At 35.9% G+C, this 27,071-nt stretch overlaps 2 protein-coding genes across 4 annotated transcripts in view; both read right to left on the reverse strand.

Annotated features, from left to right (window-relative positions):
• LOC134842499 (cysteine-rich PDZ-binding protein-like) overlaps window positions 1–27,071 on the reverse strand; it is a 305,601-nt gene that overhangs the window by 191,800 nt on the left and 86,730 nt on the right. The gene's annotated exons all lie outside the window — the stretch shown is intronic.
• The window catches only part of LOC134842173 (potassium voltage-gated channel subfamily C member 1-like), a 32,323-nt gene continuing 23,055 nt past the window's right edge, over window positions 17,804–27,071 (reverse strand). For all 3 annotated transcript variants that reach the window (XM_063858389.1, XM_063858390.1, XM_063858388.1), the window contains 8 exons: window positions 25,773–25,943; window positions 25,230–25,412; window positions 23,053–23,280; window positions 22,752–22,854; window positions 22,215–22,569; window positions 21,243–21,542; window positions 20,681–20,817; window positions 17,804–18,313 (listed from right to left, as the gene is read on the reverse strand). In XM_063858389.1, coding sequence (XP_063714459.1) covers window positions 18,068–18,313; window positions 20,681–20,817; window positions 21,243–21,542; window positions 22,215–22,569; window positions 22,752–22,854; window positions 23,053–23,280; window positions 25,230–25,412; window positions 25,773–25,943 — 1,723 coding nt within the window. In that variant the 3' untranslated portion in view covers window positions 17,804–18,067. The remainder of the gene's footprint in view (window positions 18,314–20,680; window positions 20,818–21,242; window positions 21,543–22,214; window positions 22,570–22,751; window positions 22,855–23,052; window positions 23,281–25,229; window positions 25,413–25,772; window positions 25,944–27,071) is intronic.

The following is a 27,071-nucleotide window of genomic DNA, read 5'->3' on the forward strand; positions in this document are numbered from 1 at the left end:
TGGGATACCGCAGTCCCATGTTGATCAGAAAACAGCCACAATGTAGTACAACTAAACCCTGATGAAAATAAATATTATCTTCTCACTCCATATCCCACATTAATGCAATCACTCAAAAAATTTTCACCAGAAAGCATTCGCGCTATTGCTCGAAACCCAAATATAGACTTACAATCAATAGGAATCTATTCAAAATCAGATATTCAACATCACATTAGAACACAACAATTCCAAGAATTATTAACACAAATGGACACTATACAAAGACAATCAATAGACCAAAATTTACGCAAACTTGCAGAAACCGCAGGATTTGCCGATATCTACACGCAAGACTATAGCGGATATTTTAAAGACATTAAAGATTATATATATCTAAACGGTGAAAAATACCGTCCCCAAGATATATCACCAATTAACATTTTTAGCTTTGTTACACTCAAAAATGAGATCCTCGATTTTCTAGGATGGCCCTACTACATCTTAGAAAAATTGACTATTTTATACGCAATGTTTAACTTTATTGGATTTCTTTTCTCACTTTTAAAAGGAATCTACAACACATGTGCTATACACACACAAGTAAACAGACAAGCAAGTGTAGCACGCATACTCTTTGCAGGATTTTTTGGAATCTTTTCTACATCTATAAACAAAATTCTTTTAGACGCACAAATAAAAGAATATAACACAAAAATAGCAACACGACAAAATACATACGACGAAGAACATAACAATGTAGACATAACGCCAACGGCACCACAATTACCAGCCCTACCAAATAACCATCCACTATCCCTAGTCCCACGAAATTTTCGAAATTTAGCCATCACACATAATCCAAATTTTCGACTCACCACATCACAAAGTCCCATCCAACATATAATGACACACCAGTCACAAGATGATAATACTTATGAACAAATTATTGAACAACCCCACACCACCGCTTTTCAGTCTCAAAATAATCATTTTTTTAGCCCACGATGAGCCGCCAACTTGGATCACTACACCGATCAAATTCCCATCCAACCAATCTTACCTCTCCAATCCCAATAATACCACTTTTTGCTTTTCCGCCACCCGATTTTCCATCTAGTAATGTAACATCAGGCATGAATTCCGACACTAATTCACACATTTCAGTTTTATATTCCATCTCACAACTCAATAACCCGAATATTGAAACCCCCGATGAATTTGCCGACTCAGAACCATCCCCATCCAATAATTTTCATAACTCTTCTAATTTTTCTCAACCCCCTTTTCAACCCATATTATCCAATAACCCTGACCCCATTACTCCCACACCCTCTTATGCTTCCCAAGTTACCCCAACCTACTCCTCATACCATTCTGACCAATCATCTCATTCTCCAGACACCCCCCGAATCTCCCCAGAGCTAGATAATTTTATTACCCTTCAACAACAACCCTACCACCTTAATACCCCAACCATAAACCAAATCTCCTCCACAATAAATTCATCCAACCCCCCTACCCCTACACCCTCTTCAAATTATACTGAATCATTAGCACCATCATCCACATCAACTGAATCTTCACTCAACACTAATAGAGCTTACCGCACTTTTAAAAGAAAGTTCCCCAACCATCCTTTCCCAGCAAAACCAGGAACAGCCCGTGAATACATCAACCACCCCAAGCATACTAACACAAAAGAATTTTTAGCCATCACCTTACCCTCATTCCCACAATACACCTTAAACACCCCCCACGACACTAACGAAACACGCAACTTTGTAGATGAATACGTTTTAATGCCCACTCTCCCTTGGACCTCATATTATCATTTTACTAACCCTCTTTGCTTACCTTTATCTAACACCCACATCGATATAGAACGAAATACGGACATGCTATATCAACTCACTACACCACTAACCGCTAGACAATTTACTTACGTTGGATATAAAAAATCACTAAAAACACACACTGCACCTAGAGCTAACGAATATACACTCGAATACTATGATCACAACATCATCAGAGCTAACCAAGATCAATTCTTAGACGACGATCGCTTCGCTAACCCACAAATCACCGAGAAATTTTTCATCAAGACACCATATATATTTACACTAAACATCTTCGACCGAAAGTTTGATCACATTATTTCAGAAGCACTAACAGACACACAAGCATACGAAAGTTTTAAAGAACGCTTTCAAATATTTTCACTAACCTTTCATTTTCTTGCACCACACGAAAGAGATCTTCACTGCTCACACGATATTATGTTGCGCACTAAACAAACCCACACATATAGTTATTACCGCTTCATCCAAAATCACTTTGACCTACACACACCCTCTAGACAACCACACCATCGTTTTCAATTCATTAATTCCAAATACACTTCACCATTTTTCCTAAATTTCACATATTGTATTAAAGATACTAACCTCCATGGTATTCTTCGTAATTATGACCCCATAACCCAGATGTATATTTTCTGTCCCATCACCAAGACCTTCAACGCCAAAGAATCCCGACCCTTCCTTATCCCGCACGAGTTTGTACAACCTATAGAAATCCCAATTTTAGAATTCATCCACAACACTAAATTCAATCACAAATTATATAATCTAATCCAAAACACACCTTATGAGTTTGCAGTTGGCACTGAAGAATTAACCACTATTAAGGCACTTCAATTGCTTTGGCCACTGCTTCAGACTAAAAATATCATTCGCATCTTAGCTAAACTACTAACAACTTCAGAACTAATTCACGACATCTTCCCCCACGGTTTTTTCCCCGACGACTAACAGGTAAGTATGAATTAAATGAATATTACTAACTAATTGAAATATTAAAAAACTCACCATACTTTATTCATGTTTTCTTTAGATTTTTAGCCTTCATCCGACAATCACCTACAAAAACCACAAAAGACAAATAAAAATCGCAAATTTCATCAAACAGATTTCAAAAATTCTATTAATCTCTTAAACTTATAAATTTATAAATTTAATACCAATGCAATAAATTCATTTCTAAAATTTTCCCCACAAGCAGTAAATCTAATTATGATGAAAATTTGTAACTTAAAATTCCCCCATAACTAGCAGTAAATTTCCAAATTCTATGCAGTAAATTAATAAAATGCAAATGCAGTACTAACCTTTTGATATTCTCATTCATTCGCACAGAAATTCTATCCACACTCGCACAGCTCGCCCACGAAGAATTGTTTAAAATAATGAATTTCAGTTTCAAGTTTTCACACTCAACAACTCTAACATATAATAACATGTTTCAATATTTCCTTTAACCCGGTTGGAAAGGAATCATATACTAAACAAAACTAACCAACGCAGCTTACTAAATACCACAAATCATAGAATAACAGCATGACTAAGAAAAGGAAACCAACGGTACCCAAACCGGATTAACCAGTTTAAAACTGGATAATTTATTCTTTTGAAGACTATTATAAAGTCTAAGAAAGAAATAATAAAACACAAAAAAGTCGAAAGACAAACCCATACCACGAACAATTTGATTTTTGGAAAAAGGACATAACCAACAAGACATAAGAAAAACCACAACAAACCCAACATAAAACGTTGTCACATAACAGGACCCCTCACAAAAACCGCATGAAATCATACTCCCACTCCTGGCCTAACCCACCAGGAAGGACGTCCTGAGCATGCTCTATAGCCGGCCTAACCCACCGCGCTACATCCACGCTTTGTGACCACACCTCTATTTTTAATAAGAGCTACTCAAGTGTGAGTAACTCTTCAAAATAACCAAACTAAAACAAAAAGCTTTTGTGAAAACAACTAACTAAAATCATAATTAAAAAATATTAAACTAATAAATGTTTTATAAAATGTAAATTACATTATGCAATACATAGATCAGAATACAACACCAAGGACGAACATCTAAAGACAAAACGACCCCACTACACTCGAGAGAGAATGACCAACCACAATCGATATGCCACTCACAATCACAACTCAAAGGATTTAGAGTACGACTTGACTTCGCAGAAAAGGACTTCATTGAACTAGACCAATGACCACCTCGATGTTCAAGTATACGTACAGATCCGAGTAACCAGGCATCCCCTCCACGCACAATCTCCACGCCATTCCCAAACTAGATCAGACACAAAAGAAGTTCTCCACGCAGAACAGAAAAACCTGACATAGCAAACCATTCTGAAATCAGATTTGAGTTTGTTGCAAAGACTTAGTCGTTGTCACTAGAAGACACAACGTCTTATGTCTCTAACTCCAGCTTCCTGGAACTTCTTTAACAAAGAGGAAACAGAAGAAATAAAGATGTTCGCCAAACACCAACGTCCATCATCCATCCTTCGAATTGCAGAAGAACTATTCTAAAAAACTCTGTAAAACCCGGATGGGTGGAACCTGATCTAAACTACATTTTATGATTGGATAAATTAGATATTTTACCAATGTAAAGTATTTGATATTAACCAATCATGATCCATCTAACTAACAACCCACTTATTTGTAAGTGCTGAAGTTACTTGTAATTTCAGCACCAGAGAGATTTGAATTTAACTTAGAAATTAGTTGGACTCTCCCGAGCACTTCAGCAGCCGCAATAAACCAGTATACCCTAGATCTATTGAGCCTAGCAGAGACTAGTTAAACAACCTGAGACTAGATAGTATAAGAGTAAGATTAGGATCGGTATTAGACTAAGAAGTTGCACGAATCTATCCGGCCGAAAATAAGATAGCGTGACGAGCAGACGGTGTACCCTATCCGAAATTACTCTATGAGTTAACCAACTCGAACCTAACTCACTGAATTGATTCACGGTAGTTTTAGTAAAGTTATCAGAAACTACGGCATACAGAGGTTTTTTTTTCATCGGTTCACTAGCTTAACTAGTCGCACTCCAGGTTGCTTTGGTAAATGAGAAAGGAATTTTGAATCGCTTTAGGATGACTAACGTTTCAAAACCCCAAAATAAAATATGTAGTTTCCATCAGATTTTCTTGTATGAAACGTAGAGTTGCCTTTTTATAGCCCATCTGGCAGCTTGTTACGCAAAAGACATGTACTTTCTGTAACTTTAAACTCCATTTTACGACGAATTGCAAATCGGAAAAAAATCTGATTATTTGGATTTATCTTATTCTGTAATTAAAGCGGCACATTCTCCTAATCAGACTATCCTAATCAGCTTTCTGTATATAATCCTGCAGATAATGCTAAGGAAGTTTGTCGCGTAATTAACGCCTGGACAGACGCTGGCCTAGTGATAATGACGACTACTCAACTCTAAACTGATAACATTTTTCGACTCCGAAGAAAAGGAATTCAAGAAACATTTAACCAAGTACACAAAAACAAACAGATAGAGTTAGCGAGCCCATTAGATTTTTTGAAGAAGAACGCGATCAACGAGTTGCAATTAGGTGCTCTACCTTGCAAAACTCTATCAGTAAATCAAACTAACAATAATTTATATTGAGGTTTCACGGATGAGGCCAAAAAATTATCGGAAAAATTGAAACTCCTATACAACCAAATGGATGATTTCACGAAAGCTTCCAAATTTTTATAACACAAGAACACATACAAACCTTATTCAAAATTTTAAAAATGAGCAAACAGGTGACAAAATGTTTATTCCAAATTCATACTTTGAAAAAAATTTGTAGTACAGCAATACTGTAAAAAGCAACAATCTGATAGGCAATAAATTGGAACTTCCATTGACGTAGTTTTGTGGAACGTTATTTTCAGTAATCTCTTACATGTTAATTGGCTCTGCATTGAAAGTTTGTGACAATAAACATACCTTAAAGATTATTAGTTTCACTTGAAAATTTGTGATCATAAACAATTCTAATCTCTGTCCTCAAAATTGCTTGGATTTCTGGACATCAATCTGTTCAAAGTTATTTTTTCAATTTCTTCTTTCTGTTTTTTTTCATCAAACGAAAAACATTAGAGTTACTAACACAAAATTTTTTCAGGTTTTATTGTAGAAAAAAGTCATGTTGTAGTCACTCCTAAACTTTCGGGGCTCCTAATCTAACATTGCTCAAGTCGCTGATAAAAACTTGCTCAAGTCGAGGAGAAAAATTATTTACATTCTACAAATTACACATACGTCAATCATTTTTAGAGACATTCCATCGGACTCATAAAAATGGACAACAAACTAATGTTACGATTTGCGGGTACAGCGGCAGTGATGATGCTATTACACAAAAATTGTCCCGTTCAGTCTGGAATGATATTATTACCAGAATCTTTCTGGTAGCTCCGTTAACCGTCGGATCCAAATTAACCGTCGGATCTGGTATCACGGGAAAATTGTTGCAAATGCCTTAAAGCAGGTGAAAGGCCTCATCTACCAAACGTACACAAACGTACACATCCTTTAGTGTACAAACTTTAACTGGATTATCATCCAAAAATAAATTACTCAGATAGGTGACGGATAGAAAAACTTGCAAACCATGTCATCGAGCAATTGGAATTAAAAACGTAAGACGTCGCTTTAGTAAACTCCGGTTGAAAGAAACCAGGAATCTCTAACAGAAACATCGCATAACGTGTTGTACTTAAAATTCTGACCCAGAAATAAGTCAAAAATTGCTATCTCTCCCTCATATTCAGGATCCAGAACTCACAGAGTGTCTCAAAAAACAGTACCCTTCTAGAAAAAGGACAATCCAAGCCGCAAGTACCGAATTCAACCATAACGACGGACGACATTTATACCCACAGTTTATTTAGCAGAGGACGAAACTTATAAACTACCTTTTTATCCTTCAAATATGAGCGGTTGGGAATGATCAATGGGAAGGCTTCCCTTGAACAATCGTCGCTAGCGAGCGTTTTATCTCAAGTTTAGAAGTTCTGAACTCTCGAAAATCAAAAAATTTGGTTGAACTAAGGCCACTAATTCTGATAGTAAAATAGAAATTTTAAACATAGGTGATGACTACAACTCAAGGTCCAAACAAAACAACCCATCCGGGTGCCCAATTTCAATCAAGACCACTACACACGAAGAAAACGGACCAAAAAACGTCAACTACAGCAACAAGGGCAAAGAATACAACTCAAGCTAACAACTCTCGGGTACTATCGACATAACTATGGACAGCCCAGTAGTTTTCCTCCTAGGAAGCTGAGAACTCAAACCAAGGTGGTTATTTTAACCCCTCTCGACCTCAAAAAAATGTCGGCCCTTCTTAATTCTTTGGTGATCGGTTGGTTGTAGATTTTGTAGGTTAATCAGGACATCGAGGCTGAAACTCAAACCCGTTAAACTTGGACTCAAGTGACACGGCCAATCAGTACGGACACCAATCAGTACGACTTTGATGAACCAGCGTTTCATCTCTCCAAGGCAGTAGTAAAAATAGGTTAAGACTTTATCTAGCTCAGCTCAGTTATTAGTTCCCTATTAAACTTCAATAAACTCAGAGAGGGTTTTTCATAAGTTTGCAAATATTGAAAACCAATGGAAAAGTATAAATATATGGTAACATGTTATGCAAATCATGTCAACCGATAATCAACAAGAACTGGAAGATTGATTTATAGATTATGTATCTGAATTTTTGTGCTTTTCTGATAATTTTTCCTACTTTCGTTTTTTCTCTAAAGTTACCCCCAAAAGTAGCGCTGAATTTCTTGTTAATAACATTATTATGGCATTGAAAAGACGCATTTGATTCGTTATTAGGGCAACTCCAGCTTCTCATTGTACACACACGCATATGAAAAAATACTAATAATAGACCTTTCATGCAATTTTCTGTACGAATGGAATTGTATGGAAAGTGTATGACTAGCATTTTTTCATATATGGAAATTGTATGACTATCATATTTGGTCAAGACGAGACTGGTCTGAATAGATTGGATATTTTTTCCGTTAGTAATCTTTTCAGTGCAAAGAAAATTTTTGAAAATAGCTTCAAAAATCGAACGCGGCTTTCTAATGTTTTTGACTGAAAAAATTTCATCAGAAAAAAAAATTACCTAAAAAACAAGGAGAGCCAGTGCAATAATCACAGAACGTTCCAACCAGAGTCTTTTAAGAACTGCAAAATAAAGGTTTTTTTCGTCAAAAATGGTAGTTTTTTCTGCGTGATATGACGAAAATGTGAGGCAAATTCATAATTTAGGCATGTTCGACAGACATAGTAGCTTAGGCAAACAAGACAACAGTTTTTGAGAAAAAAAAGATTTGAAAATCTCTTTCTATTATGACATTCAACCTATTCTGATGATTTTTTTTATTACCTGGTTTGCGTGAAAACAGAAAAAAGACACAATCAAAGACAAAGTTCCTACCATTTTTAAATGGTCAGAAGAGCAATTACCATACAGCCGGCTTTCTGTTCTGAAAACACAGTATGATTGCGACAGTAATGTTACCGCCTTATTATAATTTCGCAAGTCCAACTCTGTGTCTGTGTTGACATATTTTAAACAAAAAAGGTCAAATCAAATTTAACTCTTGGAAAAAGAACAAATTTGAATCAAAAATCTTTCAGATTTGTAAGAAAAAATCTAACAAACTTGCTCCGTCGACCTCCTTTTTATTACCACCTCAACCTCTGATTTTTGCTGTCGGTCGTGCAATACTTCTGCGGATGTTGGCATTTCTAAACATGAGTGTTTGACAATTCCCCAAATCAGATTTTTAGGTGAACTTGTCCTTGCTATGTTTGAAAAAGCGGTGTTTGAATTTCGCCCAAATTACTCCGTATGCTATCACTCTAACTATTTTAGTTATGTCGACTACATCTGAGGCTAATTAATGTTTTGTTTCAGTGCGCATTACAACGAGTCTTCGTTTCAGTGTTTGAATTTTTCTTTCAGCTATTCTAATTGGCTTGTGGTCGTCTTTATGTGCGAAGAACAAATAAATATTATTTGTTTCTACTTATTTCACTGCTATAACTAATGTGCTGTTTGAAACACCCTTGGCTGTGGAAATTTTTGACCATTTCTCTACTGCTACTAAAATATATACTTTTTTCAATAAATCGTCTGGTAACGGTCCTGCGAACTAGAGTTGAGCTTCATCAGTTGGTTCAACAACAGGTAGCTTGCTCTGTTCATTGTTTGCAATGCTGAGCCATCTGCACTGATGACCGGTGAGTTTGAATGAACCAGATGTGTTCAAACAGATCAAGTACTCACACATCCGGCCGACCAGCGATCCTAGGTGGGTCTACGATGATTGCTACCGAGCACACCGTCTGATGCAATTGTGTGGGTAATACGATTCCCGCACTCAGTAAAAAGAAAAAATAACCGATTATATTACAACTATAATCGTATTTTTAGCAAAATTATATTTAATTATAAAGGCCAATTTTAGATAAAATTTTTGGTGACATTTTAATAAATTATAATTGATTATAATTTTTCCGAAAATTTCTTATAATCTATTATTATAGATTATAATCCTTCTTTCTATCAAAAAAATATCTCACAAAAAAATCAATTATAATGGATTATAAATTAGCTATTCTGCATGAAAATACAGAAAAATCAATTTAATCAAAGTTTAAGCTATAAGCAGGGGAGGATCTAGGACTTTTTCGGGGGAAGGGGGCAGATTTTCAAAAAAAAAAATTGAAATTTTTGTTTTTGTCGTAATTTTTTTAAGGCTGGCCAAATTGATTTTATGAGCTATCCTAACTCACTATAAAGACCACATTTTGATCAAATTTTCTGCCATGCAGGCGAAATTCTTAAAAACAGGCCAAAAAAGGAGTTTTTAGACAATTTCATGGAAAATTTTGATCTAAAAGTTGCGTTTTTTCGGCCCGCTCTCGCCCCCTCAAAATTAGTACATATTGGCGCCAAAGGCGCTTTCAGAAAATTCCTGGGCGGACACTTTTTTTTCAGTAAATCTTAGATAGTTCAAAGGAGGATACCCCTTCATTATAAGGTATAAAAATTCAATAAAGTTTGAGAAAAAGTTTTTTTTTAATAATTGATTATAATCGATTATAAACGATTATAATGGTGTTCTTTTTTGTTTCAAAAAATAGTAACATTATAATCCATTTTTAATCGATTATAATCAATTTTTTGAAATTTATGGAGACTGACATTAAAAATCCATTATATTCTATCATTTTCTCTTTTTACTGAGTGCGGGTTAGTTCGTCAAAGATTCAACAATATTCTTGCACATTGAGTCTAGTCCAAATGGAATACCAATATGCATTGTACGAGTATCGCAGGGTTCTCTAATGTCGGTTTCATGTTCCAACCTACTTTGGTTGCTGCTGCGACAAAAATCCCGCCTAACGCTTCTCAAAGAATTTTCAGAAAATGTGTCTTCCTCAACTAATCAAAATCTATACCGACTCTGACGACTACGTTGTTTGTTATCAGTTTATGGCTCATCTTGAGTTCTTGTGCCGAGATTGTCCTTAAGAGTGGTTCAATGTTTGGAAAGATTTTTTCTATTCTGGACTGAATCGGGTGTTCACGGTTAACACAATACTCAAATAGATCATTGATCTGAATGGTCAATTCTGTCTGTTTTCCTTTTCCTTGCATCTGTTTCCTTTCTCTGATTGTCTCATTTACCGATTAGTGTGCATTTCTTCCTCCGGTGGCCATGTGAGTGCGGTGGTGAAGTCGACTTTTCACAGGTGGTGGATAAATTTCGTAATTTTCATGTTTCATTTGGGGTCTGAAAGGCTTTGACTGAAACGCTTTCTACTTGCTTAGAAAGTTTGAAATTCGCTTGATTCTTCGATTGCCTTGTTAGCATTCTTCCATTTTCCTGGCTGAACGGAAGTAAGCCAAACGAACAGATGAACTTTCACGCATAAAAACAACTGATTAACAAAAATAAATTCTCACGCTCTGAGAGTCATGACGCTTCAACTGTGATCAACAGATACCTACCACAACTCATGGTGGTCAAGTTTGTAATCAGAAATACAGTTTTATAAAAGTAATCAAAGGTTTGCTCTATTCGGATCACACTCCTCGTGTGTTTATGTTTTCGTATGATTTTTCCTCAGTTCAACCTTCTTCTTTTGATTTTTATCATGATCTTCTGACTTAATGTTTTCGTAATGACTGCTGTTTCTTGTCTGTTTTATTTTTCGCTGGCATGATTCTTGGTGTACTTTGCGATCAGTTTTGGTTTAACAACTGTATATAGTTTTTCTGCTGATTTTCCGTGGTATTTCCTGTGACTATAACGCTTAAAGCCTCCCAAACTATCTTGGCTGCTGATCTATCTAATCGAGTTTTTTGCTTTTCTAGTTGCCTCAAGGAATTTCATGCTTGCTATAAATTCAAGCGATTTCTTCTTGAACTCCTATTTTAAGAAAACTCTTCATAATCGTTCGGTTAAATTTGTCCCTATAGTTTCTGTGTCTACCTAAAATTTTAGTATTTTGTTGCTCCGACTTTCGATGGAAGTGAGAAATATATACGCTCTGGGTGGTTTTGTCTTAGTCAGGCCATTTTCGCTCATTTTGAGGCTCGATCACTGGACCTACGTGCACCCTGCCGTGCTCGCACACCACTATATTAGCGTGAATGATTGTTCAATTTAAACCAAATCTATTTAATCTAATTATTTTATAATTTGATGCCGAAAGCCTAACGCAAGAATTTTACACTTGGCAAAATGTCTCGAACAAAAAAATTGTTCCTAATTGATTTAAGGCAATTCATATACGACTCTGTTTTCATCATTTTAACAATGATATTATCAAGATACACACAGGTAAAGGGCAGTCGTTAACGTTCAGGGCTTTGCCCTGATACGAGCAGTCTTGTTGTACCTATAGCGTTGTGTTCTGCCACCTAATTTTGCTTTGCATTTAAAGATATTATTATACGATTATAATGGTTGTCTTAACAACAAGCAAAACGGATATGAGTTTTCAATAAAAGCTTTACAAGGATTGTAATCAGAGCAAAACTCAACGCTGAATCAATGTAAATGCATCAATTGGTAGCAAGTTTTTTACTATATTTTACAATAAACCAGCGGTTAAAGTTTTCATTAATTGTCAACCCGCATCCAGTTTCAAGTGTTAATAATCGATTATATTATAATTTTAGAAAAAACGTCTGACAGTCTTACAATCAAATATAATCAATTATAAAACATTATAATCGATTATAATCGATTTTTTTATCCGAATTTCTATTTCATATGTTTTACTCCATTATAATCGATTCAAATTGTTTATAATCCTTTTTTTGCCCCTTTTGTTTTCGATCTTGCACATAAATTGCTTTTATTTTATGCTTTTCGATGACGTTGATTCATGTGAAAAATGAGAAAATTAATTTAAGAGTTTTCAAATCAATTCAAATTTATAACGTTTTTGTTTTTTCATTTTTTTGATTATCGTTGTTTCATAATATGATTTTTCACCACTTAAATCATTTTGACCATTAAGTGATTTTACCACTTAAATATCAGCACACTGCTTTAGTTTCATGATTTTATAGAAGAGTTATATTTCACCTACAGCGGTATTTTTTGAACTAAAATGAAGAGATCTCTATTTTTTTTTCGTGGTAAAATTTTGTGTGTTCAGATGAACCAAAGAGTGACAAAATTTCTCACTTTGAAAGATTCTTTGACAGAAAAAAGTATTTTAATCTATTATAATAGATTATAAAATGTTATAAGAGTTGATAAGAGATTATAAGAGATTTTCGAAAAAAAATTGTAATCAATTTTAATTGATTATAATTTATTATAATGTCGCGAAAAATGTTATCTTTATTATGGATTATCAATCGTTTAAACATCTAAATCGAACGCTTATAATTAATTTTAACTTTGATAAACGTACATTAGAATTGTAATACAATCGATTATTTTTGCTTTTTTGAGTTTGGGAATGTGAGCCAATTTTTATTCCATAAAAATTTCCGTCAGTGTGCTGTCTTGAACAACTATCACTTAGAGAAATTTTTAGCCACAAATCATATGTTTCGAGGGAATCTCACTAAATTTTTCTCATCAAAGAATCCCCTTTGTCACATTTTGAAGAGTCCATGAAAAATCTTTAAAAAAAACTTTGAAAATTTGGCAGGATTGTCGCAAGCATTTTGTAGATCAATGAAGATCGTTAAAAAAATTCGAAGAATGTTGAAGACAAAAAACAAACAAATAGCAAAGAGCTTCGAATATTTACCTAAGTTTTGTTTTTAAAAATCCGGTAATTGTGAGCGCTTAATAATAAGTTAAAAGCGATGTAAAATTCGAAATTTCAAGTTTTAAGAGATATTAATTGAAACCTTGCGACCATGAAATTACTAAAAATCAACAATACAACAATCAACTTTTGTACAAAATATTTTTAAAAATTCACTGATGATTTTCGTTTTGAAAGAAATTTATGGCAATAAAATGAGGCATTTATAAATGAAGACATGAGCTGAGCAACAAAATGAAGCTTCAGGAATATTTCGCATTTTACCACAGAAACAACAATGCATTTTATTCGGTAAGCTTGTTAATTAAGAGGAGCTGGAAAATTATACAGTTTTAACAGTTGGGTAAAGAGTAATTAGATGTTCCATACGTTTCGTCATCGATGTTGGATAATGTGAAGTCGCACGAAATTTCCTGCTTGTTTTTTCGCACATTTTCGCAAAACTGGGACAAACTTTTCATGGTTGTTTCTAGAAGGTTCGAGCTCGTCACTCGATCACGTAGTGCTTGATTTCTAGAATGCCATTCAATAAACAACGTGTTTATAAATCTTACAGCGCCTGAAAGCAGCAAGTCGGAAACCACTTCAATTTCCATACCTTCAATGTCCATTTTCATGAGAACTCTTGGAGGATTTTTCTCATCGATCGTTCCAACTTCTCGACAGCCGACATCATTCCTCAGAAAATCGGCCAATCGGAGAAGACGAACAATTTTGTACTCGGCAGAATTGTGTTTGGCAGTTTTCATGATTTTTGGCGGCAAAACTCCCCCTCCCCATTCGTTTTTTAAGAACACGTCATCGGTGTAGAAAGTGCCAAGCCCGTTTCGGTTTGAAGCAGCTGTTTCAGTTAAGATGCTAACTTCCCAGCCGCATTTTCTATAACTAGTTTCAATCGTTTTCAACCAATAAGTGTGATGAGAGTTCGGCTCAAAACCAACAGCGCACACTTTTTTCGGCTCATCTGTCCTAAGGCGTTTGTCCGGAGGACCAAAAGTGTTGTCAAATAATTCAGATACTTTTGCCCCCGGGTATTTTTCCGGCTCAAAGAGCTTACGAATTTGAACTCCGACATTTGTTCCAACGTCCAAATAAACATGATAACAGCCGTCCAAACTGGATTTTTCCCCCGTACTATCAGCGAGCGGCAAGCTTTTTTTAAACTCGGTAATCACAGTCATTTTCTTTTCCAAGTCGCGATTATAAGCGTTCAAGTCGCAATCATTTGAAGATTTCATTTCATTTAAAGTGAAAATTTGAAACAGTATTATTATTGTGCTTAGAAGTGTAGCAAATGAGAAAATGATTTTTATTAATTGGACCCTAGCCATAATGGATTTTGACAAATCCTAGAGTTGTTCCAGAATAAAATTGTAAATACAAATTATTAATATCAAAAAAATATAATCATGAATTCAAGTAGTATAACAATTCATTAAGTATTGCTGAGATCAACGCAGAAGAAACAGCTTCGATTTTTAGTAAGTTAAGTAATGACTAGCGTTCCTGAGACAGGTAGCATAAGCAATAATAAACTCGTTCACGAATAAAGCACGTTACAAAAATTATTATAAACGTACAATTTTGGCAGCGCCGATTCGAATGGCCACCGTAAGGCTTTACAAGTCTGTTTGCAAGTACCATTTGAGAGCAATTTAGAAGATCAGAATCAAGATTTTTGTTTTTATCCGATAGAGCCCTAACGTTTTGCATAAACCGTTTTTGTTGATGTAGATCGGAATCATATAGACCGACAAAGATTTTTTATAATGATTTTTAATATGAAACAATCTGTTACTGATATTTTAAAAAGTTCAACCCAGTTGATGTGTGCCAACCCAGTTGTCAAAGTTTAACCCAGTTGTCTGTAGTGTGCCCCTTGTGTGTCTGTTTGTGTGACCCTAAGTGTCTGTATGTGCGCCCCCATGTAAACAGAGAGTTTACAGACAGGTAAAAATGAGCACAGAAGATATCTAGAACAGAATATGTTTGGCGACAAAGGTGCTTTTAGAAAATTTTTAGGGCTGGTTGCCGAAAATGAATGTCATAAAATATTACCAAACGGGGACCTTGTGTTTGATGAGGGGATTGAATCTCTGGAGGAGGGGCACTGCATAAATAAATCAGTTTTATCTTCAAATTGAATGTGGCGCACGATTCGCCCTATTTTGTTCCTCTAAATATTAGTACCACATTTCGCTTCTCACTCATTTTCCCAATGCTTAACAAATGACCTTGTTTTAGAGATATTAGGGTCAAAACATTAACTGTACGAGGAGCAAAACGTGCCACTAAACGTATGAGTGGCAAATATGTGTGAGGGGCTAACTGTGTGTCGACCCTTCAACTTGATGCGTGCTTGCCAGCCCGGAGGCAGAATCTGTATCTGAAAAAGCCTGGTGATTCTGGCGCGCGCATAGAGTGACAACCCCGGCATGGGTTTGAAAAGCTTGACGCCAAATATGTAAATGATTAGATGCGAAATAAGTCAGCGTCGAATTGAGACATTAAATCTAGAGGGGCGAAATACGCGAAGAGCGACGTGTGAGAGATGCGAAACATATCATTACGAGGCCAAACTCTGCACTGGATAGACGCACAATTTTGTGTCTGTATGTTCTGTTCCTGGATTCCAGAGACAAGTCTTAAAATATGTTCCAAAATGTAAGTGGATTCCACAAACAGAATTTCAGTGGATTCCGCATACATATACTTGTAACGTAATTTTTGTCAGCACAATTGTTTTGTTGCGGATTCCGCAACAAGAAAATATAGCTAGTTGATCTGGATTCCGTAACTGTAAGTGGATTCCGACTTTTGTTCAATACTGAGCTTGTATATGAACAATTAAAAGCTGAACTGGAATTCTTATCTCTAGCAATGCGGAGTTTAAAAGCAAAGACGTAACCATTGTCAGCGGAATCCACGAACAAGTCTTAAAACATTGGTTACCTAAATCGGTGGATTTCATCTTTTAGTATTTTGGAAACACAACACCGAACAATTTCAATATTTGGGGTCATTGAGTTGAGAGTGTATGGAACACACAGCATATCGACAAATTAGGTTAGTATTTGGGATTGCGTCAATCCCAAATACTGATTTTGGAAGCATAACGCCGAATAAATGCAGTAATTGTGATCATTGTGTTGAGAGTGTATGGAAACACAACACACAGCATATCGCCAAATTAGGTAGTTCTGAATTCCGCAACTCTAAAAGGATTACACAAAAGGTATGTGGAATCCGCACATGTAAGTGGAATCCGCAAAAATTGTAAGCGGAATCCGCAATTGTAAGCGGATTCCGCAAACTGTAAGTGGATCCAGAATTTTGTTTATTACTGAACTTGCATGTGAACAATTAAAAGCTAGAGCTAGAATTCATATCTATAGCAATGCGGATTTTAAAGGCCTTTAACCATTAACAGCGGAATCCACTAACAAATCTCAATACATTTGTTAACTAAATCAGTGGATGTCACCTTTTAGTATTTTGGAAACACAACAGCGAATAAATTCTATATTTGGAATCATTGGGTTGAGAGTGTATGGAAAAACAACGCACAGCATATCGCCAAATTAGGTCAATATTTGAGATTGCGTCAACCCCAAAAACTAATTTTGGAAGCATAACGCTGAATAAATTCAATATTTGTATTCATTGGCTTGAGAGTGTTTGGAAATACAACGCACAGCATATCGCCGAACTAGGTCAGTATTTGAGATTGCATAAATTCCAAATACTCGTCAGTATTTGGAATTCCATCAATCCTAAATACTGATGATCTCGTAGGTTCCGATTCTAGCGAATTGAGATTGAAGTTGAGATCGAAGTTGACAGGATTTGAGATCGAAGTTGGGTTGACAGGAATTGAGACCAAAGGTTAGGTATTTCAAATGGTAGTAGATCAATTTAGTAATTCAGATTGATTTTTCTCTCAACCATCTAGTAAACAAAATATATAAATTTAAACGCTATACTACACACATACATATATGTAAGCGGAATCGCAAATAAAATGCGGATTCCACTTGCAATTTGCGGATTTCACTTGCAATTTGCGGATTCCGCTAACAGTTGCGGAATCCTCAACAGCTCTATTCAACTATACAAATGTCCTATTATTGGTTTTTGGATTCCACAGAACGTTCTGGATTCCACAAATACGGTTACGGATTCCCCAAAATTGCCTATTTTTGGAGCAATTTTGAGCGGTATAAAGTAATAGGTATTTGTTTGTGCAATCCAAAACAGCGAAGATGATCAGAGAAAAGTAGCAAAGTTGCGAAATCCGCTTACAATGCACGGAATGCTTAGTTTGGCCTCGTAATGATGCCATTCGTATTTGTCTAGTCTTACAAAGTAATAAATCGGCAAAAATTTCTTTGATTTTAGTGACTTTGGCTGTTTTTTAAGCTTTTTGTTATTTTTTATCATTTGTTTTTAAGTGTTCAAAATGTTTTCGACAAATCTATGTTTTATCTCACAATGTTTGTTGCAGTCCCTCATTTCTACTTATCCTGACAACGCCCAATTATCAAAAACAGCAAATGATGTTTTAAATTAAAATGTATGTTTGTTTCATCCTTTTAAACTTAAAAACTTCAAAGGCAAATTTTTGATCTACCTCATGATTGTTACAAACACCGTTTCTGTTCTTAAAAGTGTCATGAATAATAATTTTTTGTACAATATTCAGATTTGACTCTGTTCATGCAAATAGTTTATAGCTTTGTTTATCAAATTTCAGACACAATTTTGAATAGCATATAATAATTTGCGTGTAGTCGCTTTTTACCCTGGGTCAGTGTTTTAAAATACTAAATTCAAATGCTCATTTACAAATCAGTTTTTAAATAGATGCTTGTTTGATTTCTGGACGTGTAGGTTGAATGAACGAGTTTTCATCTCCCCTCCCTCCGTCCAGTGCTCCCGCTCTGTCCGAACTGTTTTTGAGCGCCCTAGGGGTAGCATTTCTGCCCCTCTCTGGTCTCTCTATTGTCAGGGAGTTGTCGTCTTCATCTGATTCCTCCCCCTCTCCTTGATCGTGTTCGGGCGTGGCTTTCTGGGGCTGATTGCGTGGCAACTTGCTCTTGGCCTGTATCATGAAAAAAAAAACAGAACATCTATCTATTTACAATCATAAACTTCATTTGATTTTTAAAGTGTAGTCATCAAAGTCATTTTTGTTTGTTTTGCTTGACAAAAAAAATGATTCTATGAATGAAATCATGGCACTACTGGTAAACTTGAAATCAGAAAACATGTAAAGATAATTGAAACGATCAGCATATTGATCGTTATTATAGAAAGCGGATTCTGGCTCTCATTTTTTTCAAAGAAGCAACCAGACAAAAAAGGAGTTCATTTTCTGTTCCAAATATTTCCCCAAATATACAAAATATTTAAGCGCGGGGTAGTTTTTTGTTTTTGTTCCGACTTTCGAAGAAAGTGATGAGTAAATTTGCTTTTTTAACATTGTTTTTTAATTTTGTTTTTAACTTTGTTTTTTTTTAACTTTAATTTTTAACTTTGTTTTTTCAGAACAATTTTACAATTTCACAAAGCTCTTTGCTCCCTAGGGAGATTGATCCCGCACTACAAAACTGGAGTATTTTTCTTTTTTTCCCTATCTAGCATCAGTTTTATGGTGTGATGAGTAGGTAAACGATGTTAAACATGAAGATTAAAAATGTATGCCATGTCCTAGTTAGTCCGCGTGTCAATTTTCTTATCAATCAGACGATGCAATGCAAAAAAAAGCTGTAAGCATTTGCAGGTGAGGAGGGACATGATAAAACCAAAATCGTTCCAAATTGAATTCAGGTAATAAGCTAATTGGTCTTATTAATTCTATACACGACTATCACAGACTGGCCAAAATTTATTATACCAAAAACTGTTCGAGACCTATTTCGATTTTTTATTCGGCAGTTTTTGACAGAATTTCTTTTGTATCAATCGAAAAGTATTGTTGTCCTGAGCTCACATTTACAAAAATATTTGGTTCTTTTCCAACCCCCTCCCACATTTGAATTTCAGTTATGACACAGAGGTGAAGCTTCGTTTCGCAAAAATTAGAGAGAACACGACAAAAAGCAGCTCTATAAAGTACAATGAGAAAAAGTAGAAAGTAGAAATAAGCCTCGAATTAGCAAAAATCAGGCTACTTCTTCTTGGATTGAGACCTAGAACTTATGAGTCTTCTGCACTAAACACAGCTACGGAAGCTTAATTTATGTCCAACACTAGCCAAAAATGAAGCAGAGAACAGATGCTATGCAGTTTCCAATGCTACAGTGAATTTTCCAATGGGTGAACACTTTTAATGAAAACTTTAAGTTGCGAATTACGTTTAAAAAAGTTCATAATAATACACAGAAGTTTAAAAGACTATTTTAACCTTTTCATAAAGTAATGAAATTTTGCATGGTGAACAAACTCACTATTGTGAACAGATTTGTTCTTCATACTTTACATCGCAATATCACCTGTTTAGCCATAATCACACGTAAAACAACTAAAAAAATTGAAAGTCTGAATCTTATGGGGAAGTTGGACAAGAGCCAGACATTTCACCTGTGATCATTTTTCGTGAAGATATATGGGTTTAACGATTGCCAACTTGAGACAATTAATGCGCGTTATATTTCGTGGTATGGTGTTTTCAATACTTTGCTATTTCCAACATAAATCACTTGGTTTTTAACATAGCGTGTGGGGGGATTGAAAATTTTATAAACAGTTTTTATAAACAGTTTTAAATTACTACATAAAAATTAAAACGCAGTCGGAACTTTCAGGGCTTCGCCCTGATACGAGCAGTCTTGTTACCTAAAAGTTTTACTTTTACCAGTGAAATGTTTTTTTTAGCACCAAATTAACAATTTTCTATCGCTAAAGTTTTGATAAATATTTTCTACTCTATCGAAGTTCATCAATAACTAATTAATCGATCAATAAAAAAATGCGGAATCATTCATGAAAATGTTTTTTAAACAGGGCTACCATTTTTTCATCGATGACTAATAGTGGCAGCTCAACTCGGGGGTAACCGTTTCCGTAGAAACGAGCAAATTAAACCCATTTTACTCAGAATCTTAGACTATTTTTTGTTGATTACAAAAACTATATCAAGTATTGTGCGGTCATTGTCTACGAAGTAGTCTACGATGAAAAAATCCACAGAACTTGTACTGCTGCTACCCAATGCGGAAGAGTCTGAGGTTTCATTAACCTTTCAATACTGGAGAGACAGTGAAAAAAGTGAGAATAGTTGTAGTTTTCTGGTATCTTTTTGACTCAGTTAATTTATTTGATTTCTGGAGTGAAAACCATAAAAGCAGCTCAAACCAGGATAGCCGGTTGTGACGCATCTAGTGCAAATTGTTTAATGATAATGGTTTAATAAAAAAAAGTTCAGAAATATGTAAAAGTCTCAAAAAATGTTAAATATTTTCAGAACCTGGTAGTGGCTGTAGTAAAGGGAGAAGTTGGACACTATGACTGGCACTGGCAGAGCTATGGTCAGCAGGCCACACAATGCACACAGTGAGCCTACCAGCTGGCCCGCAAACGTACGAGGAACCATGTCTCCATAACCTAAGCAAATCAATTCTTTCCAATCATTCTGCACTACTTCGACATTCGGTCGAAAAAATTTCATGTCCCTTTAGTTCCTTCCACGAAAGTGAAGTGGCTAAGCTATCCGTGTAGCACTCAAGTTTAGGTGAAAATAGGGTCAATCAAGTGATATGGGAGATTTCGGGAAATCAATTTAGTTGACCTAAAGAAAATAGGCAAAATGATTGAAAACCCCTCCCCTCGATAAAATCTTAGATCTGCCCCTGGTTCGAGGCCAAAAATAATCCGTGTTTTTCCTTCAGGGTTAAATAACAATTCCAAGCCCATAGAGAGAATCAAAAAGAATTAGAGGGCACAAAATAGGAGAGCCTTCTAAAAAAATCTGAGTCGCTTGTCCTCTGCCTCGTGAACAAAGTCTCTTAAACACTTTTTGAATGACTCACCGAGTGTGGTCATGGTAACGAGTGCCCACCAGAATCCATGCGGTATATCCACGAAGTCAGTCTCATTGTCATTGGCAGTCAGCCTTTCTGCATAATAAATCAAACTGGCGAAGATGACCACGCCCAGACACAGAAACACAGCCAGGATGAACAGCTCCTTCATGCTGGCATGCAAAGTGTGCCACAGGATCTTGAGGCCGGTCGAATGGCGGGTCAGTTTGAACACGCGGAACACCCGGAGCACTCTGATCACTCGGAGAATGCCAGCCGCTTGACTCTCACCGCCCTCGGACGAAAAATCTACAGGCAAAAAAACACAACACAGTTTTAATGAGTTGGACCGGTTTGTCCGAAAACCTCAAAAAAATTACTTAATTTTCTTAATTATACGCTGGCGCGGATCTAGAAATTTCTTGAGGGGGATGGGGGGGTCGGATTTTCAAAAAAAAACTTTTTTTTAGGTCGACCAAACTGATTTTCTGAGCTCTCCCCAATCACTATATAGACCTTACATTGACCAAATTTTCTGCGCCGCAAATGTTGGCAAATTTTTTTAAAAAACAGGGCAAAAAAGCATTTTTGGGTACATTTTGGAAAATTTTGGCCGGAAAATTGCTTTTTTTTCGGCACGCGCTACCCTCTCAAAATCAGTATTTATTGGCGTCAAAGGCGCCCATAGAAAAAAATTTAAGGTCAGTCATCTAAAATGGATATCTCAAAATAGTACAAAGGGGGACCCTTTGGGTCGGCAGGGGTTCGAATCCCTGAAAAAAAAGCGTCCGCAATCCCGCCCCCCGCCACCCCTAAATCCGCTACTGATTATACGGTTGCTTCAAAGAAGCAAAATGACTCCCAGACATTCAATATACAAAAAAAACAGACATTGTGACGACTTTGAAACATGTTGAACTGCAAAAACAGTATGAAATACGTACTGACTGTGTTTTTTTCATTGGAAGAAAAATCACTAACCAAGGAAAGACACGAAGAATGGGAGCACAGCCAAAAGGTCAATCAAGTTCAAGGGACTCTTCATGAACACACATTTGTCCGGACAAGATATGAACCGGATCAGGATCTCGAAGCAGAACCACAGTACACATACAGTCTCCGATACCACCAGAAAGTGTTTCGGGCGGGTCACTTTGCGCAGATTGGGGGTGGGCACTTGGGAGGCGGAAGAAAGGGTGTTGTTTTGGGGGATGTTGGGGTAATGTTGATCTGGGTTTGCATTGATGTAGACTGTGTCTACGAAGTACTCGTGGGTCTCGGCGCAGAATAGGGCTACTGAGGAGAGGATGAGGGTGAGAGATAGAAGGGCAAATACCTATAATTTTTGACTCATAATCCAAAAATATAGTTTTTGTAATTTATACCGTAGTAACTCGTTGGGTTGATTGCTTATGTAAATTCAATGAAACTTGTCCACAAAAGTTGGTCAGTTATTAGAGCGAAAGTTTTATGTTAAGATCAAGTCTTCACATTGGAAAAATGTTAATTTTATTGTACCTTGGCGGGCTTGGATGACATGGGGTCCTCACTCATCTGCCAGAGTAAGGCCATTTTCCGATTCCACGCAGACGCATTCTTGTCCAGAAGACGCAAATCACCACTAGAAGCACGCAACATCTTCAAGTTATTACCATTTTACTGAATTACATTTGAACAATTTCGCCCCTGTAGATACAGTTTTTCTGAGAGTTTCATTTGGTAAAGTTTTTAAATACAAATACGTTTCGCCAAAATTTCTCATGTTTGTCAGTCGTTATATTAAGAAAAAAGCTTATGAAATTAATGAACTTCAGCCGACCTCTCTTGCTTGTCCTCCTCGTCGAGTGCTTTGAGGGTGTTCTCGTTGTCCTCGTGGGATCGGAACACCTGCCAGCAGCATGACTCCAGGTGGGAGTGGTCCAGACCCCAAAAGAGCAGTTCCCGGTTGAACACTGGCCAGCAGATGTCTCTGGGCACGTGCAGCTCACCAGTGCGGTAATAATTCAGGATGTACTCGAAAAGGATGGGGTGGCGATCGAAGAAAAACCTGCAGAGAAAAGTTGGGTAAAGGCCTTTAGAATAATTTTAATTTTAGTAGTTTCTTAAAGTAGAACAACTGTGAGATAGCGACAATGAGCTTAAAGCAGCAACTACTGTCAAATGACTTCACGGAGTAGGAAGGAACTATGCGCAACCGTCTGCCGTTTGTATGCCTTTTTTGATTTTCAGACGAACTTGATGACACAGAATTTGAGCCTTATTTATTTTTTTAGGAATAGTTGCATCTAAGTTTTGCAGCTTTAACCTAATTCAGTCGCCTTTTGAAAAAATTCAGTCACCAGTGAAAAACAGAGCAAAAACTAATAAATGAAAAATGAATAATTTTCAAAAACTCATTGTTCCGACTTCTGACGAAAGTGACAAAATATTTTGGACGAAATGTTCCAAATTGGCCAAATTAGCAATTTTCAAACCCCAACAGATGAACTTTTAACATTTCAACTTCAAACAATAATATTTTTCAGATCTTATGACAAACTTTTGTCAAAACGCTTAGACAAAAGTCGAAATCTGACTGAACGAAGAACCACGCCAAGTATAATTATTTTTTCTTTATTTTTATTTGATTAAATTAACAACTTTCAGGGCCATGAAATATGAGCAGTCTTGTTGTTTTCTATCTTAAAACTTACATACTTTTCACAATTAATTGGTTCGTCTTTTCTTTCTGAAAGCTTTTTTTAGAAACGAACTGAATAGAGATTACTCTCGGCCTGCATGCAACCTGCTGCACGCAAAATGATGGCGACCATTGCACTTGTTTCACAATCAACATTATTGTTCACTAGCATAGATGATAATTCTTTCGGAGAGGGTACGAGAAATTCTAATCCTTTTCAATCGATTTTCAGGGTTTTTCTGTAAAAAGCAAAAGCAACCAACAATGATAATCAAATAAAGTATTTCTGAAAATGTGGCAACTATTTTTGATTATAATCAATTATCAGATTTTTTTGTTTGAGCTATAATCGAATAATTTTAGAAAAAAACGCGGTTATGATATATTTTAAATCTTTTAATTTAGAGAAATAATGATAGTGAACAGAATAATAGTCGGTACAAGTATAATAGTTGGGTCCCTTAAATTTAGATGGTCCCTGAACAAAATTTTGTAGGTCTGAAACTTCGAAAACATGGTTCGCATTTGTTTACTTGTGTTTTTGAAATTTTCTCAAAATTTGCGGGACCCATCTTAAATCATAAATTAATGGTCGAATTTCGGAGTCTAAGCATCTAGATGCGCTTTTCCTGACTTTTTGCCATTCTACTGTGGATATATCTTAACAAGGTTAGCCGGTTATTGTGCAAGTAGCACAGAATGTTCCGACAACAGTTTTTTTCTCAATTTCTTGTCGTTTTTTTGGGCAAACTGAAGCTAAGGTATATTCGACAGTTATAGTTAAAAAAAGCAAATTGAAAAGCAACTCTTGTAGAAAAATTACTTGAAAAACGAAAAAAAAACTATTCAAAAAGTTTTTGAAGTTTTTCAATTTTTTGATTTTTTGAAACTTTTGATTCCAAAAAGTCCAATAAAACACTAGGTTTTTACTTTTTAATTTAAGCTATTGTAAGCCAAGGTATTAAGCTTTTAAGCAATTAAAATAAGACTGCTTGCTCGCTTTACTTACTCAAATTAGACGAAAAATCAAAAACTTCAAACCGGTTTTTCTCGACACTGGGAAAATTGTTTTAAATTTTATAATGTGGATCTAATCACGACTGTAACGGCTTTCATATGATATATCACTCAACCTAATCCGATGATTGTTTGTGATACATGATTGTGCGTGGAAAACAGCAAAAGAACAAAAAACGAAAATACACCCAAAACAAATTTCCTCTTCATTATCAATGGTCGGAACAATTATACTTAATGGCAAAGTTTTTGTTAGTAGACTGGAGCTCTAAAATGTGATAGAGCGTAAAAACACTCACTGGTTGGTCTTTGAGTCATAGTGGTTTGGATGCATGAGGTCAGGGGGACACCTGGCCAGTTCACTCAGCCTTGTTCCCCCCACTGACTGCAGGGTGTTCCTGAAGGTGCAGAAGCACTTGCCCCCCACATTCAATTGCACCTTCTCCAGGGGAGCGCCCTCACACCGTCGCATTGTTGACAAGCTTAAAAAGTTTCAACCATTTTTCTCACAGTAGCTATGAAACAAAACTTCAATCTAAGATTTTTTTCAATGTCAAACCTTTTTAGGGAGTTATAGATAATCTATGGCAAAGGAAAACAAATATATGTTGTAGGTTTTTTATGCAATAAAAAATTTTGGGCAGTACTTACTGGCACAAAATATTTTAGATATTGGAGCCAGAAATCCTCGATGCCAGACAATTAAATACAATGGATCTGTTCATTAGTCAGCTTCAAATAACTCTGCTATTTTGTTTTAAATAATTTTGTAAGTCATCTAGAAAAATTCAGTTCAATTTTTAAACAAAAACAAAAAGTCATTATGGTAAGTTAATACTTACGTGCTAATTTTTTTTTCTAATGGTAACTTGAGCCCATCGGGTACTATTGAATGGATCTCATTGTTCAACGAGATGGTCTGCTCTTCACCAGCGGTGCTTTTTATCCCATCTATCTCGTCATAGCGCTGTTCCAGGGTTTCAATCTCATCCAAGGCACTTTGAATGTCTGGCCTAGTGAAGCAAAAGAAGAACTGCAAGGTTGGAATCAGTTTCAAAACAATCGAAAAATGGCCAAATTTTTTCAGAAGTTGTAAATTTTTAGTAAAATGTGAGATTTTTCTCAAAAATTAAGTAGGTAAGGTAATAAACAGGTTAGAATACAGTACTATAAATAACTTTTAGGCCGAAAAAAAGCTCAAAAGGAAATATTTAAATTTAATCCGGTCAATCTGTCTGTATGCCGCCGAGACGTATTTAGTCTTTTCAACTCAGCAGGTAACTGGCGGGAGCTTTTTTCTTGATTGAGCCAAGGACCACGTTGTCAGTTTTCATCAGCACCATGAAAAGCATGATTAGCCCTTAATCCCTTTAGAATTGTGAAAGTAAAATTGATTAACCACTCAATTTCAAGACTCCAAGAAGTACTAGTTTTCATTAAAAACTAAAATTCGTGTCTCCTATGACGTATGGCCTAAAAGCTCAAAAAGACAGGAAGAAAAATAAAAGGATAAATTGGAGCTAATTATAATTTTTTCCACTGTGTATCTACAATTGCGTGACTATTTAAAGAGGAAATGTCATTTACGTGACAGGAAACTATCAGGGGAAAAAGTAACCAGAACAAACTCTAACGTGTGAAAAAATACCAGTCTCAAAAATGCTTGAAATGTCAAGCATATAACTGAATTCGAAAAACCTATCTGCTAAGTGAAAAAATTAAGGTAGCCGGGAACGTTTTTTGTCATAGTCAATCGCTGCGAACGGAATGTAGTTATTGTGCGACTATTGAGACCGGGAAACATCCTTGACGGAGCCAATAGGCTCCGCTCTCGCTATCATGACGTGATCCAACATTCTTTCTTTAGAGTATGAAAGCGGTCTTTTCTAGAGTAATAATTGTTTCCTCGATTGGCGCACAAGTTGAATTTTTATCTTAAGGCGTTGATGCTAGGCAGATTTTTAGAGTGTTCCGATTTGTACAGAAAACAACGAAACCTGGCACATGCGCTGAGTCTTTTTAGACGGAAGCCAAATTAGCAAACAAAAAACTATACCCGAATAATCTGGGTTGATTTCCCATTAAAAACCAGCGCTGTAAAGGTGTAAACACAGCAACCGCCATCTTGTAATTAACCATTT

Source organism: Symsagittifera roscoffensis, chromosome 3 (assembly GCF_963678635.1).
Source record: "Symsagittifera roscoffensis chromosome 3, txSymRosc1.1, whole genome shotgun sequence".
Classification (NCBI taxonomy): Eukaryota; Metazoa; Xenacoelomorpha; order Acoela; family Convolutidae; genus Symsagittifera; species Symsagittifera roscoffensis.